The sequence below is a fragment of the Patiria miniata genome, unplaced genomic scaffold (assembly GCF_015706575.1).
Source record: "Patiria miniata isolate m_02_andy unplaced genomic scaffold, ASM1570657v1 HiC_scaffold_1, whole genome shotgun sequence".
Classification (NCBI taxonomy): domain Eukaryota; kingdom Metazoa; phylum Echinodermata; class Asteroidea; order Valvatida; family Asterinidae; genus Patiria; species Patiria miniata.
In genome coordinates this window covers 14,330,668-14,347,195 of record NW_024037047.1, presented here as the reverse complement: position 1 = coordinate 14,347,195, position 16,528 = coordinate 14,330,668, and the positions used below count along the sequence as shown (strand labels likewise).

The following is a 16,528-nucleotide window of genomic DNA, read 5'->3' as shown; positions in this document are numbered from 1 at the left end:
TTTTAAGAGAACAGTTCATTAGTAGTTGTAGCCCAGAATTATCTATCTTTCTGAAAGAGCGTTTACCCACAGATTTGGACAAGATGGCCAAGTTGGCTGAACAGTTCATTGAGGCCCGTGGAACAACATTCGGCCAGTTTACTCACCACATCAAGAAGCAACCAACCACAACAAGCTTCAGGAAACCCGAGTCGTCGAAGCCTTCTACAGCCCAGAGTCGTTCAACCACTTTTGTGCCGATGCAAGAGAGGATTTGCTTCGTCTGCAAGAAGAAGGGGCATCTCGCCAAAGATTGTCGTTTCCGAGGAACCCCGATGAGAGCGTCGAGTATGTTGGTCGATGATGGTAACAACAGTGGACATCCTAGAGTTAGTCAGTCTGATGGTGCCGGAGGATCGCATGGTGAGTCAACGAATAAGCATGATTGTAATTGTTCAGATTGTCCTAGAGGCAGGGAAACCGTTGCCTTTATGGTTTCACATAAACTCCCCTCTTTGAGTGATTGTTGCAGAGAAGACGATCATGTTACCCTCAGATGTGGACATCAACTGCCCATCATGAGTGCTGCCTGCCGAGAGCGTCTCATAGCTCACCGGAATGCCAGTGAAAGAAGGACAGATTGGTACCCAGAAAGTGTCCGTGCTCAGAGACAGCGGCTGCAGTGGTGTTGTGGTGCGACAGAGCCTTGTTACCGATGATCAGTTGACAGGTGAGCAACGAGCATGTGTTCTGATAGATGGGACAATCAGAAAGTCACCCGTGGCTAAGATCTCTATTGACACCCCATTCTACCGTGGTCAAGTTGAGGCAATTTGTATGAAGAATCCTGTGTATGATGTTATTTTGGGTAATGTCCTAGGAGTTCGGGATCCCAGAGATCCAGACGAAAACTGGTCTCCTGAGAAAACCACTGGTCCTGACCTTACATTAGCTGTCCAAACCAGAGCTCAGAAGGCTGCTGATGAGAAACCTCCTAAGTCATTGAAGGTGCCAAGCTGTATTTCTGATGTTGTCACTGCAGAAGATCTTCAAGCTGCACAAGAGTCAGATCCCACACTGCAACGATGTAGGGAATTAGCCAAGGAAAGTGAGTTGAGAACGGGTAAAAATGGCCACACATCCCACTTTGTAAAGCGCAAGGGTATATTGTACCGGCAGTTTCAGTCACCAGCTGTTGACAATAACAACATATTTTTCCAGGTAGTTGTACCCTCAAAATACAGGTCTCAAGTCATGAAACTGGCACACGAGTCTCTATTTGGAGGACATCTTGGATCACAGAAAACTTGCGACAGAGTAACAACCAATTTCTTCTGGCCAGGTATCCATTCATCCATTCGTCGCTTCGTCAAGTCTTGTGACATCTGCCAGCGCACCTATCCAAAGGGAAAGGTCAAGAAACTACCACTTGGAAGTCATCCTCTGATAGACACACCATTTCAGCGTGTGGCTGTAGATATCGTTGGACCAATCCATCCAGCTACGGACAAGGGTAATAGGTTCGTATTGACAGTTGTTGATTATGCTACCCGATACCCAGAAGCAGTTCCCCTCCGTAACATCGAGACTCCGACAGTGGCTGAAGCATTAGTTAACATCTTTTCTAGGGTTGGAGTACCTAAGGAAATCCTTAGTGATCAGGGTTCACAATTCATGTCTGGTCTGATGCGAGAAGTCAGTCGCTTGTTGTCAGTGAAACAGCTTACCACTACACCATACCATCCCGCCTGTAATGGCCTTGTGGAACGGTTTAATGGTACGCTCAAACAGATGCTTAGGAAGATGAGCACCGAGAGACCGAAGGACTGGGATAGATATGTTGGAGCTTTGCTTTTTGCATACCGTGAAGCACCTCAAGCAAGTTTGGGCTTCTCCCCGTTTGAACTCCTCTATGGGAGGACGATAAGAGGACCGATGTCTATCTTACGGGACCTATGGACGGGTGAGACTAAAGAGGAAGATACCAGAACTACTTACCAGTACGTGATAGACCTGAAGAACCGGTTGAGAGAAACTTGTGAGTTGGCACAACAAAGTCTGAACAAGGCCCAGATTCGACAGAAGAAGTACTACGACAAGCGCAGTCGAGACAGACAATTCAATGTAGGTGATGAAGTGTTGTTACTCCTTCCAACTGATAGTAATAAACTCCTCCTACAGTGGAAGGGACCATTCCCTGTTGTAGCAAAACAAGGCAATCTAGATTACCAAATTGACATGAATGGTACTGTCAAAACTTTTCATGCAAATCTGCTTAAGTTGTATGTTCGCAGGGTAGAAGCCGCCAGCAATGAGCCAGTGGAGTACGCATGTGTGTCAGTCATCGTCGATGGAGAGTGTGATGAAGAAGGTGACAACGAATCTTTACTGCATTCACCAGTCTTGGAGGCAACAGAGTCAGTAGATGATGTTCTGATCGACCATGAACTTACCAAACAACAGAGACAAGAGGTAAGAATAGTTCTTAGTGAGTACCCCAATGTCCTTACTGATCTTCCTGGGAGGACTACAGTCGGAGAGCATGATATCAAGTTGACATCTAATGATCCAATTAGGTTCAAACCATACCCACTACCGTTTGCAATGAGAGACACCGTCGATGAGGAAGTAGCACAAATGCAGAAGCTAGAGGTCATCGAGCCATCACAATCCCCATATGCATCCCCGATTGTTCTGGTAGACAAGAAAGATGGAACCAAAAGATTTTGCATAGATTTTCGAGGTTTGAATCGCATAACAGTATTTGATGCCGAGCCACTTCCAACCCCAGATGAAATATTTGTTTCACTTTCACATGATCGCTATTTCAGTAAGTTCGACTTAACCAAGGGATACTGGCAAATCCCGATGAGAAAAGAACCCAGACTAGCCACAGCGTTCCTTACACCGAATGGGTTGTTTCAGTTTTGCACCATGCCGTTTGGGTTAGTAAACGCCCCAGCTACGTTTAGTCGGATAATGAGAAGGGTTCTGAAAGGTCTGAAGCATACAGATAACTTTATTGATGACATCTTAATTCACACAGCAAGCTGGGATGATCATGTTGTAGCACTTCGAGTACTCTTAGAACGTCTGCAATCAGCGCAGTTGACAGCAAAACCAAGTAAGTGTGTCATAGGGGCGCAGAAGTTGGAATTTTTGGGACACGTTGTTGGACAGGGACATCTCCAACCACAACCAGACAAGATGAAGCACATCCAAGAGGCCAAACGACCAGAGACCAAGAAGCAACTTAGATCCTTTTTGGGCTTAGCCGGTTATTACCGGAGGTTTATCCCAAATTTTGGTGCATTGGCTGTACCTCTGACAGATTTGACAAGGGCGAAAGAACCAAACCGCATCACGTGGGGAGAGAGTCAGGAGATGGCATTCAACACACTCAAGACAAAGTTGTCTACAGATCCAATCCTTCATCTGCCAGATTGCTCCAAGCCGTTTATCATCCGCACTGATGCATCCAACACAGGCGTGGGAGCAGTTTTGCTGCAAGAACGAGACGATACAGGTCAAACATTTCCTGTGGCGTATGCCAGCAGAAAACTTCTACCAAGGGAGAGATCTTATGCGGTAATTGAGAAAGAGTGTCTAGCTGTCGTATGGGGAATCCAGAAATTTGAACCGTACCTGTATGGTCGTCAGTTTGTTCTCCAAACCGATCACCAGTCTTTGGCGTATTTGCATCGAAACAAGTTGGCGAACGCGAGGATAATGCGTTGGGCATTAGCTTTACAGCCCTACAGGTTCAGAGTAGAATATATCAAAGGGTCCCAAAATGTTGGTGCTGACTACCTGAGCAGAAGTGAAGTTGAAGGTGAGTGAATTAAATTCCCAGATGTGACTGCCTGATGAGAGACATCAGATTAAATTTGAATGATGTTTCCTAACCAGTGTAAATAAGTGTTTTTATGCCTACAGGTTTGAAGGGTTGACTCCCATCAAGGATGGAAAATGTTTTCAGGTAAAACATTCTTAAAGAGGGAGTGAAATGTAACAGTCCGTTTCAATGTATTTATTTATATTTCTTTTATTTGATGTGTCCTTTCCTTTCCACCTTACAAGTAAAAGTTCCTATGCAAATGTATTTTCTTTTCCTGTGTGAATATTCAATAGCTATGTGCATTCTTAGACATTCTTCAGTTGGGTGTAGTTCTTTTGTGTTTGATTAGTTGGGTGTGTATGTGTGTGTGAGTATATAAGTGTATGGTCAGTGTGACTCCAGCCCACTCTATCACATTATGAGAGCTCTATAGACACCAAGACAAATCTCCTGCTGCCTGCTGCCTGCTGCCTGCTGCCACACATTTTGCTCAGCAGAGTATTCAGACTCTGATGCAGAGCAATACGTATTAGCAGAGCCGAGCCGTGTACTGCAGCAGTGCCATTGTATAGCTGTTAGCTGGGGCAATTTTGCTCCACTGTCTGCTGGTGAGCTGTAAAACCAGATACGGGGAACCTCGCTGCAAAACCGTGAGTTAGATTAATTTATTTTTTTTTCTTCTAATTTTATCTGAAGTGGTTTAATTTCTTGAAATACGTTTATTTGTTCGAAGGATTATTTTGCCTACAAAATATAGTGACTGCTTAAACTTGCATGACCTGTGTACATAAGTTATGTTGAAGATTTTGGATTATTATTATTGGGGATCGACTATGTTAATTTGACTTTTCCAGAAAGTATTACTGGGGATTTCAGCCAGTTTGGGGGTCCTTCAACACCGCATGTGCATCCATTTGAAGTAGATCGGGACAGTCGCCTACTACTTGCTTGTGCCAAGACCTGACCTCGAGTACTACCACAAGGGCCAGACGAGGACTGGATTAACCACTTGACAGTTCGGCTGCTCAACTGGAAACCAGAACTGTATTGGGTTTGCATTGCTAAATACCCTGAATACATTTATTGTCATCGAGTCAAAGATAGAGTGAAGTCAAGTTAATTTGTGTCCAAGAACGAGAAAACTACTATTGTAATAAGAGTTGTTGTTGTTTTTTTGTTTTTTATAAAATACAAATTAAGGAAACCGTTCAGTGTTGATTCATTTTCAATCAAAGAAAACACAGAAGTGATCCCACTGGTGTAGCAACTAAAAGTTCAGTTTGTTAAAGTCAACAGAGGTGTAAATTGAGTAGTTTAACAAAAACCTAGTGTAAATAAGTCAGTGTATAGTGCACATACGTGTACTGTGTTTCAAGTATACGACTTGAAGATAATCTTGTTAATTCAAGTTCAGTGTAACACCGTTGCCATTAACGGAAGTGTAATAAGGTTTTTGTAAACAAAAAGAAACTTAAGTAATCAAGCTTGGAAACAGGAGTTCAATCAAAGATTTTTTTTTATTAATTTAATTTCGTAGTCATAGTCACAGAAGTATACGTGTACATTTTTATCAATATAATTGTGTAGTCCTTCATTGAATGTTTTTAATATTAAAGTTTTTTGTAAATAATTGTCACTGAAAGAAAATTCTCCGTGTTGATTTATTTGCGTTGACAACAGTCTGACATGTACTCTAATCCATCGGACTCGCATAGGAAGTGCGCATCCCCGTACAAGCTGTCACCAAGGCCAGCCAATCAGAATGAACCGTAATCATGGGGGATTGAACAAGACAAGTACGGAGTTTGTGCGGGAGCGGGAGTAATGCCGGCATTGGCAATACGCGCCCCCTTCTCTGTCGATAGCAACTTGGTTTGCTCCCTATTCATATTGACGCCAAACTTGTAACAATTAACCTTGCGGAGTTGTAAATATTCACGAATCAATCAGATATTGTGGAGCACAGCGTATACCGGATGTTTCATTTTGGCATCAAAAAAATGAATCTTTTTTTGTGATCAGGCACAGACATATGAGATGGTATAGTTTTTCCTAGAACTGTATCTTTTCTGCTGCCTTCTGTTTGGTCGCACCACTTCATCATCCGATGCTTGTTGGCGCTTCATACGACATAAATATCCTACGTCCTCTCCGGTGGTGTGCCCGTTCACAGTTTAGACCGTGGGCCAGAAATCCTATCTCGCCTAGAAAATGAAGTCCGTTAAAAAATGTTGGTGGCAAGAAAAAAATGCTTGTTCTTTGTCAATTCGAGGGTGCTGAATTCAATTCTTCCTGTTGCCGGGCTTTTAAGTGGCACGTTTAGTCACAATCCCCGTCCAAAGTTTGATTCCCCCAAAAATCTATTAGGGGCCCCTAGCGACCGATGGCGGTATCCATCCCCTTAAAGTTCTCAGAAACGGCTACTCCGATTTAAATGCAGATCGTCACCCACTTAGAATTATTAATGATTAATAACTCTATAGACTTGTAGGTTCATAAACAAAGTGGTTTCTTAATTACATGTACTTTAATTATGCAAAAACAATGCTCATATATGTTTTATTGCAAATTGGCACAGAAGGCATACATGTAACTGACTTTTCCATATAAGGCATGAATGACTTTTTCTATAATTGTATACGACTGCATTATATAACTAACCTAAAACAATTGTTATATTGATGCCAAGAAAACAAATCATTTTAATGGTTTTATTGTTGTGATCATTAAATATGAAATTATGCTCAAAATAACGCCTTGTCCATATTCAGTGTTTTTATGCCAATAAATAGTTTGTTCAAGGTATCACTGAATTTTTGCATGTGAGGCTGAAATTATTGAATTACATGAACATTTATGTCATTAATCCAAAATGAGCCGTCTCCAAATTTAACATAATCACATAATTACATAATTATGGTAATTAATTGTGCAATTTTGCAACAAATTGGATTAAAAACAGCACCAACTTTTGTTCTTAAATGTTTATAAAAGTATTTGATTCCAACAATGTCCTAATTGGAAAGGTTTTATTTTGTGGTAATTAATTAATAAATAAGCAACAAATAAATCTGTGGCCATACTCGATATGTTCTTCTCAAAAAAATTCTTCAAGGTATCACTGAATTTGCCATTAACACAAAAATGAACTGTCTAGAACTGGAACTTCCATAATTCCAAATACATGTATGTCATAATTATTGTAATAAAGTATGCAATTATGCAATAATGGATTGTCAAGGCATTACATGTATTGAGTTTTTTACTTAAGTGTGGGGCTGCTGCGCTCGTCTGAAGCATCAACTTGGGTCAACAGAAGGTGGAGCTGGAAGAACTATTTGTAGATGAGGAATTGTCATAAGCCTAAAAATATACTGTTGAAAACTGGAATTTGCTGTAAAATACAAACCAAAGAAATATTCTTCCTGAATAGCATCATGGAGAATCACGTTTCTGCTGTCTACACCAGTGGTGTTCTCACAATCACTGCAACGACACAAGTCTGTACACGGCAAGTCGCCTGCCACACAAGAACAAATTTGTGACTTGCAATGTCCCTTCTTGCATTTACAAGAAATGTTTTGGAGGATAGTTGCATGCATATTTAGTTATCCAATTTACATGAATATAATGTGATGGCATGCCCATAGAAAATGTATTTATTTATTATTTTTTTAAGTATCCTAGTATTTCCTACAATTAAAGGCACTTTATCCTACAATTAAGGGGACTATTACTGTGATCTGACTTTAGTCACACACTCAATAATTTTTCATAAAATAGGAAAATATTATCACTTTGCATATTGACTAGCTGCCATGCTCTAAATCAACAGAAAATATTCCAAACGTCTAGCCACTTTTTTATGATAAAGAAGGTTCTGCATTAAGTTTTTACCTTGATGTAATTCTTGTGGCATGATCTGTGATACCGGACTTCGATTGCCACCATGTCTTGACCTTGAATATCAAGAAGGATGGATTCATCATTGAGTAGTTCAGCAGTCTTGAGAAGTTGTCCACCTGAAAAATATAGTGAAAAAAAAATCTGGTTCAAAGTGGTTTCAACAATTATGTGGAAATGTCTTTCCATGTATATGACATTATGGTGGTGTCACACTTTATATACATGTACATGTAATTATGACTGTACCTTTTTCATATTCACAGTTTGTGAGTGGCTCTTTTTTTCCGCGGTCCAAATGGCGGCTGGATCCATTTGCTCTTCTTGCATATGATGCACTCCACTGGTAGAACATGCCTGGTCCTTTGCTCTTTCTCTCCTGTGCGTCTTCTCTTGCGGGGGATTACCACATCTCCTGCGCCATCACCTCCTTCACTAGTTGAGCTCTTCTCCATCCTCAGTTTTGCTCGCTTTATTTTTGATACATTGCAGAATCTGTTGAATTGAGAACGAGACAGATGAAATATTTGGCAATGAAATGGCTGATTGGATTTAAACAATAGAGATCAGAAAGTTTCAGTTCAAAGTACGTTTGTAATCAAATCATATTTCTTGTAGAAGTAGAATTTTTTTTTTCCCTTCGTAATCGATATCCCTCATGTCCGTGGCTCTTGTAGTATTCATTAATCCAAGTTTGTCACCTAAGGCGCTCCATACTGATCTACAATAAAGGCCAAAGGTCACCCCTCAGTCAGAAGTCATGACAGCCATAAAACCAGTGTGAATCTCTCAACATCTAAGTTTAGGCTCTCGGATCCTACAGCTCTAAAAAAGAAAATACAGAATGTCCAAAAACCAACTTGTCTATAGTCTGGCTCTTACAGCCATGGACTATTACAAGAACCAGACAATGCTATAAAGACTAACGACAGAGGTTGACAATTACGTTACAGCTGCTGTAACGATAGCCGGTGTGAAACAAATAAGTGAAAGATTCCCAGATCTGGCCATCACTAATTTTCCCTTCAGTGACCTATCACTATCAGCCATCACAAAGTGAAAATCAGTCCTAAAAACTTAGCAGGGAAAATATTGAATTATTTACTGAGAACACAATTCCAGATTTTAAGAACAGTTTCAAATGTTCTGACTGTTAAGGGTGACAAGTGATGGCCAAATATGATTATCTTTCCCCAAAAATACTCAATCATCGTCAGAACTCAGATTGTCATGTTTGTCCAATCCTATTTTATTTTCAATGTACTAATAGCAAACACAACCTATTTATTTGCTTTGAAAAATGACTTCAGTTACGTATTAAAATAGTATAAATAGCCCCCCCCCCACTACGATGATAACAATTAACATTCGACATGTTTGGAATTGGAAACTTACATCTGCCAATGCCGGTGGTAGCCATACTCGGCCTTTGATCGTTCGTTTTTCGCTATATCTTTGCTTTTTTGGGCAACTCCCCTCTCCTTTCCATCCAATTCTTGCCATTGCTGACAACAAGTTACAAACTTCTTCCAGCTCGTCTCAAAAAATGGTGAAATTTCACCGCTTTCTTCGCCAACGCACGTCCTTTCGACACTCTGCCGACGGGCGCCGCCATGTTCCTCCTGACGTCCTCGTCCCCGGTAAAATTAACGCGATTTTCTAAATCGCCTACGAAGCGCCGATTCGAGGTTGCAGCATACCGCCCTCAATCGGCGTTCAAAAAAACATCGCCGACGCGACGGGAAAGTGGCAATTTTCTACCTTGATTTTCACATTCGTTTGCCGGGTTTTCTGCCGGCAACATCACAAATATTAATCAGTGTCACAAAAGGAGTCCATTAGGAAAGAAAAAAAGTTGCCACCAAAAACTCCGAACGATTCTGCACGCTACGATTTCTGGCCCACGGTGTAGTTGTTGAGCTTACTAACTACCGCAACTATGGTTGGCTTTCCGATATAGCCGAATGTTTGGTATAACGGAGATCGGTATAGCGACGTTACACTGTATATCGTAAACCATTAAAAGGGTAAAGAAAGGTAAAGGGGACAAACCTGTGTTCACAGATACGGAGTGCCCATCTCTCTTTCGTTAGCGATTGGGCAAGACTCGTATGCTGCTGTGTGGGGGGGGGGGGGGGGATCGCCACACCTCCTCCACAGCGAGTCGGTTACCTTCCCAGCATTGAATAAGGCCGGTACATATTTAACGCTTGGGTTTAGAGGAGTAATTGAGGTAAAACGCCTTACTCAACGGTACAACCTATGGCCCCGGCGAACTCGAACCCACAACCTAACGATCACGAATGCTGTGCTCTACCGCTAGACCACACGTGCCCATATGCCAAATAGGCAACGTTACGAGAACACGGGTGGTCTTTTTGCCTTGCGAGGCCGCTACAATATCAGCTTCTTTGCCTGGTCATATTGCCCAAAGAACTTGTTCTATAAAAAAAATAAAATATGAAGGGATCTATATGCTATTATAACACCCAAGTAAATCCTTGTCATTTGATTGGAGGATTGAAGGTTACGCGGCATTCATCAATCGAACCATTGCACGGCCTACGTCATAACCGTGTATTTTGGTTCCATTCACCGTGCATTTTCGTCCGATCCCTTTTGATCTATCACACGCCGCGCGCACGTTAAGACGCGCAACGGCCCGGCGCTATCTTTGCGCTATTTAGACCATATCATGCGTTTTAGTAGTACAAACTTGCCTTTGAAGTGGATGCAGTTGCCTTGATGAGTTTTTTTGTTCTCATTATTTTATTACTAACAATGTTAATTTCAAACCTTCATTAGCCTTTAACAAGCTTGTGAGTACTGTGTGTTCTTAAAGTTTTTACCTCCAATCGAATGACAAAGATCTACTTGGATGTTATATAAAACACATAATGAATGTTTTGCATTCGTGCCATGGTGAGAATATTTTCATGAGTTGAAAGATGGAATGTTCCATTCAACTCGGCTTCGCCTCGTTGAATGGAACATTCAATCTTTTAACTCATGAAAATATTCTCACTTTCGCACTCATAAAAATCCATTATTTGTATACCTGTTCCCCTGGATTTATGTACGTCCGTTTTCTCCTATGCAAAATAAATTTGGTCATTTTAGTATAAATTACATGAAAATATGCATTTTGTGGGTCATATCCATGATTTCGTTGCCTGTTCCTATCACGTATCAACTTTCGAAATCGAAATGGTCACGTGCCAACCAATGGAAATCCATCATGCAATAGTTATGCTACAAAAAGCTACTAAAATAAACTACCTTTTATAGAACCATTTTGATTGGCTCAGGGAACTCGTATGACGATACATACATCACAAAATGCAAAACATAGATATAGCACCCTCTAACGGTATACCGTCTTTGCCAGGGTTTGCCTACTTTAAAGAATATTGACCAAGATAGTGTTTGTACCCAATTTGAAAACATTTTGAATAAAAAAAGTAATGTAAAAGTTGTGTGCTACATGTTTTAGACCAAAACATGGCGAAATTATATTAACATACACTTTTGTGCTATACCGAAGCACATTCAAATGATGTCGGATTGGAGATGTTTACTTACATATATTCGTGCCATTTGTTTTTGGACACCAATCACATAATTAAACAAATAATATACACAACGGGTCAATCAAACATTTAAACATTAATGAAACAATATTATCTTATGTTAATTAAACAATATTTTGATATGAGACCTTTAAAAACCGTATGTAAAAAAATGCATTCCGACATAAATGTGTCTCTATAATTATTCACCTGCCTTGGTAAATACACAATGTTCGTTTCGGTGTTAAAAAAAAGTACAGTTGATTAACCAAATGATGCGTCCGATGCGGCGGTAGGCGATCAATACACAAGGTGTACCGTTTTACAATGCATCATCAAACAGCCGTCATTTGTGAATGCCACGAAGCAGTATAATTGGTGAACGCGTTGTGCCGTTGGTAACCTCTCACCAGAGTACAACTACTTGCATTGCGTTGTACACAGCACATCATTTTATACACAGCACAACATTTTGTACGAACCACAGGAAGGTCAGTTTATCCTGGTGACTTACACAGTTGTTTAACTTGATGTTCTCAGTTTGTGTGGATTCCATGCTTCATGACTGACTGGTGAATGGTTTTAGGTGAGTGTAATACCTTAGACTGTCTGGGATACGAGGAAGATAAAAAAAACGTGGCCGTGTTACCAGTAAATTGTGTGTCTTGGCTCCCCTCGACCATGAATGAATGCCTCGACCCAGTTCTGGTACGCAATTTAGTGCACCAATGTATATAACGTTTGTTTCTGCCTTCAATACTGGACGTTAAACAGTAGAGGACAATAGGGTCCACAATTCCCGAAGGTCCACAATATTGACGATCGTGTACACAATATGTGGGAGGTCCGACTTCCTAAAAAGTTAGAGTACAAACAAACGAGGGACAAATAAGGGGTCCACGATTGCAGGTAAATACACACTTGTCTGTGTCTATCTAGGGTACGTACTGACAAGAACCTTGTTTTTGTGTGTGCATGCATGCGGCATGAGGAATGTGTGTCTGTCGCTGTTAGCCCTACATGAAGTAAGCCTAGTGCCCGTCTGTATCTAGACTGCACAGTATCCGTATACACACGAGGCCGCTCTTACATGTAGTGAACCTATCCGAATGTGAAGGTCGTTTTTATTCATTCTTTCTTTACATCTGGGTTTTTTGCACGTCGCGCCTTTCACATACAAGTATACAGTGTTTCAGTGACCGTAATTCTTATGTAAATATCGCATTGAACTCGTGATAAAGAGTACGCGTGCTCCAACTCCAGCTGCAGACATCTATTATACAGCGTCAATATCAAAGTGCTGCCGGGTGTGGAAAAGTCTATATACCCATAGTTTTGGCTTTTCCATGTGCCAAGCCTTCTCGCACTGTTTCTTTCTACCCAGCACAGTTCGGGTACATATATAATGAACCAACCAGTCTCGATGATGTTCAATAAGTGCCTCCCTCCTTTGTTACCACTTTTAAACAGCTTGTGGAGCATGAATAGTCTTGTTTGCAAATAGTTTGTCATGTAGGCCTACATCAATGCATTTGTCTCGATCACTGTTACACTTTGATCAGCAGTTTCTTATCAAACGTAAAAAAAGACGCACGGTACATGTTGTCGTTGTTCAACTGAATAGCATCAAGAGTTAACTAAGTGAGTTCAATTACACGAGAGTTGGATTTTGATTGGCCTGGCGTACAGTAAAACAACTACAAGCATTCCCCAGAACGGTACAAAGACCACTTAATTACAAATTTAATCGCAAGTGATACCTTACTAATTAACCAAACATTGGGCTACACAGCTGCCACGCTTGATAATCCCTCAAAATCGTTTTTAAAACCTCCTTGACTCTCAAAAACTGCAATTTGAGTAAGACTCGAGCGTAGTTAAACTTTGTCCAGTGTTAACCGTACAAAGGAGGGCGCTGTTAAATGGTGCCTTTGTTCACTTTTCTATAAATTGTCCACGAACACCCTGTTTTTTTGGAGTGGCTGTTTATTTTAAAGTCCCTTAGAGAAAGCGAATTAGCGCCACCTATAGTCTGACATTGACCGTGATGTTGTCAGAGCCTCCATGGGAAGATGATGGTACCCCTACCCATGCATGGTTAAACGTATTTTAATCATTTACGGACAGGTTCTATTTCCTCGAAAGTTGGTGCTGTATTGCCGGCTATGTTCTGATTGTTTGTATTGATTCCGACAAATTTATTAAGGGGGAGTTCAGTTGCTATCTTTTTTTTAAAGAAAATAGGAGATCCACAATTGCAGTTGTTATACACTCTTAGGTGTGCTCGTATAGTTGATGATGCAAGTAAGATGATGCGTTTGATCATCCGCATATATTTGACCAACCCTCTTTGAAGCGGGCAACAGGCGAGGCAAAGCCTCGTTACCATAGGCGTAGCCAAGGGAGGTGGGGGGGGGGGGGCAGGGGGCCATGCCCCCCCCCCCCCTGCTGTGTGTGGTAAAAAATACAAAAAGAAATGGAAAGCACAAACAAATGAAATGTTATAATGTACAAATATTAAAAGTAGATTTTCTACCAAAATGCGAATTCTATTTTAAACGAAACTATACGAGTATGGAAATATGTGTAGTCCTGAATGCTACGTACGTGACATGTACATATCCATGTAAACGTACCGAAGGCTACAATAGTTAGCGCGCTTAGACTTCAGTTATTTTATACATAGCATGCACGTAATGTTAAAGGTTAATCCGAGTGACTGGGACTCTACGGATCGCTTTTTTAACATTTGGGCATGGTCGGGCTAAGTAGAGTCCGAGATCGATTGTCCTATATTGCGGTTACCATTAATTTTTTTTGGACAATTTTTAACTTGTACCCCCAATCAAAATCGTCAGATTTCACCCCCAAAACGGTCTTCAAACTGCCTTATGCGCCTCTGTAGGCTTTAGTGGGAAGTGAAAATACAAATGGTTGTGGTTATTTTCCCAAAAGGCGGCTATAGACGGCCTGTGTACCACTTTTTGCCGGTCTCGGTCTCGGTCTCGGGAGCTGTGGTCTCGGTCTTGGTCTCGGTCTCGGTCCCCTTTGGTCTTGATATTTTGGCTGGTCTCGAGTCTCCGGTTTCTGGAATGCGCGCGTGCGTCGCCGTAGCCATGCGCGTCGGCTACATTTGGGGTGTTACTTTTTGAAACGGTAACCACAATTTGTCATTGAGCGTTTTCACAAAGTAACACTGGAGTAGACTTGGGTGTTACTTCGTAAAGTCGGTGACAATTTAAATCTTCTGATTGGTCCCATGCCCGTTAGGACCGGTTTTAAATTACTATGGTTGAAGACAAAGACAATTTTATACTCGTGTTGCACAATATGTAAAATCGATCAGTAAAATCGATCAATACAAAAAACGTAAACAGGCCCGTATGCTTTGGGGGGGATTCCCGCTTGGTGACGAGTTCTGCTCAGAAATAAAAACAAAAAAATGCCAACAAAGAAAATCAACTTTGACGACCCACCACCATTCCCCTTAAAATCTTACCTTACAATTGTAAACACGAGCACATTAGATTCAGAGTAAGAAGAAAGTGGCCAGGAAATGCCTCAGATTGCACCACAGAGCGTCTAGAATCCAACATTTACCGGGGCCCTTCAGTGGGCCCCGGACCCCACACCGTAAGGGCTTCGCGCTTCGCGCTTGCATTCAGGTTGGTAACGGCCGGTCAGACTTGCGCCCCCCCCCCCCCCGCTCCAAATTCCTGGCTACGTCTGTGCTCGTTACATATATATAAAAGGAAAAGTTATGGATTTGTTTTGGAAAGAATTTGATATAGGAAATGAATTTTGATTTGAAATGAATAGGAAATGTGAGGTTTTTTTTCAGCATTATATTGCTAATATTCCCGTGCCAGGGATCTTGTTCGTTGACTGCCAAATCTGGATGGAAACTGTATAATATGAGTTATCTTAACTCAAGGTTGTTTATTTTTCGTGGCGTAAAATCCAATAATATCCTCACTTTTTTGAAGATGAATATTGCACTGACTTTTTGCATTTCAATTTGTGTATGGAGGCATGACAATAAGATATTACTAAAATCCTAAACCCCGTGCCGAAATGTTGGTTGTTTTATTAGTTATTACACGTCACGTGATAGATGTAACCAGGAAAATGGGATCTTCTTTTCCTTCTCCGCTTTCTTTTCCTTCTCCACTCTGAAACTAAATAGTTAGGGTTGCACGTAATTTATTGTGCTGTAACTGAAATGCAAGTACTGCCTGTTTACATAAACGATTTGTTTCGTTCCCCATGCAGATGTTTTCACAGGCCAACATTTACGTTGTGACTCAATATGGATAACGCGTTGATTCTGGGATTCGCCATGCTTCTGTCCTCCTCTTCAACTGCCATGCCTGCTGCCGTGAATGGTCCACCAATAGCTATTACAACCCGCTTCGTCCCTCCAATCGCCAACGAGGGCGAAAAGCTCACCTTCTCCAGTACCTTCGACATCACCAAGGGTACAGAAAGATGCAAACCTAAAGGCCTACAGTTCGTTCAGAGGGACATATTAGAGTTCGACGAACCCGACGTAGTCATGGCCGAGTTTGATAAAGTGATCGTGGACGATTACCGCTTACATGTCGCTCTAGACACCAGCAAAGATACCTGGGTCTATAACCTGACCATTGATTGCGTAACTCGGCTTAACACAACTTTTGCCGTAGCTATTGCTGGTATGTGGGACTGTCCGGGATTGCAGCAGAAATCGTGTATAGGGTTACCGATCAAAGTCAAGTTCTCTTCCACTGATCCCTTTCCGATCTGCCCCAGTAACCAGACCCCGGGCAACAGCGTCTTCTCCAAGAGCTTCAAGCTGAAATCACGGCCTTCACATCCCTTTTCAGAATTGGTCAAAGGATTTCAATCTTACAGCCGCAGTAATGGAGTTGGTGAGGTGGAGAACCTTTACAGCAAATAATAACAACCATTCGTTTAAATGCTGCTTGAGCATCATCAGTGTAGTTATTCAACTTTATAGAATGATATAAATTGAAAGTGTGACTTGCGCTCTCTTGTAAAATTGGGACAGGGGCTCGCTTAATTAGACCTAATTGTGCGAAATTGTTAATGCAATGCCGTAAATTCCCTGCACTCAAAAGTACAAAATGAACTGTGAATGATCGATCTTTATTAGCGGGATTAAACGATATCAAGACAGGGTGCTTTTCCTACAAACTTTATATAAATAGACCGTTATTTGTATGGATAACTTCTAAGT

General features: G+C 41.3%; 2 protein-coding genes and 2 long non-coding RNA genes across 4 annotated transcripts; 3 read left to right on the top strand and 1 right to left on the bottom strand.

Annotated features, from left to right (window-relative positions):
* Positions 1-597: 597 nt before the first annotated feature.
* Positions 598-3,819, top strand: LOC119730577. The gene has a single exon (XM_038203559.1). The coding sequence runs from the start codon at positions 598-600 to the stop codon at positions 3,817-3,819; it is 3,222 nt and encodes a 1,073-aa protein (XP_038059487.1).
* Positions 3,820-3,997: 178 nt separating this feature from the next.
* LOC119723557 lies at positions 3,998-5,459 on the top strand. Its single transcript, XR_005270553.1, has 2 exons — positions 3,998-4,467; positions 4,672-5,459. It is a non-coding gene; the product is annotated as an uncharacterized LOC119723557 (long non-coding RNA).
* A 1,825-nt stretch (positions 5,460-7,284) lies between these two features.
* Positions 7,285-9,280, bottom strand: LOC119735718. The gene is made up of 4 exons (XR_005272250.1): positions 9,116-9,280; positions 7,970-8,215; positions 7,715-7,839; positions 7,285-7,337 (listed from the first exon to the last, which is right to left on the bottom strand). It is a non-coding gene; the product is annotated as an uncharacterized LOC119735718 (long non-coding RNA).
* A 2,411-nt stretch (positions 9,281-11,691) lies between these two features.
* On the top strand, positions 11,692-16,228 carry LOC119730568. The gene is made up of 2 exons (XM_038203549.1): positions 11,692-11,875; positions 15,562-16,228. The coding sequence occupies exon 2, from the start codon at positions 15,599-15,601 to the stop codon at positions 16,226-16,228; it is 630 nt and encodes a 209-aa protein (XP_038059477.1). The 5' UTR covers positions 11,692-11,875; positions 15,562-15,598.
* The last annotated feature ends 300 nt before the right edge of the window (positions 16,229-16,528 follow it).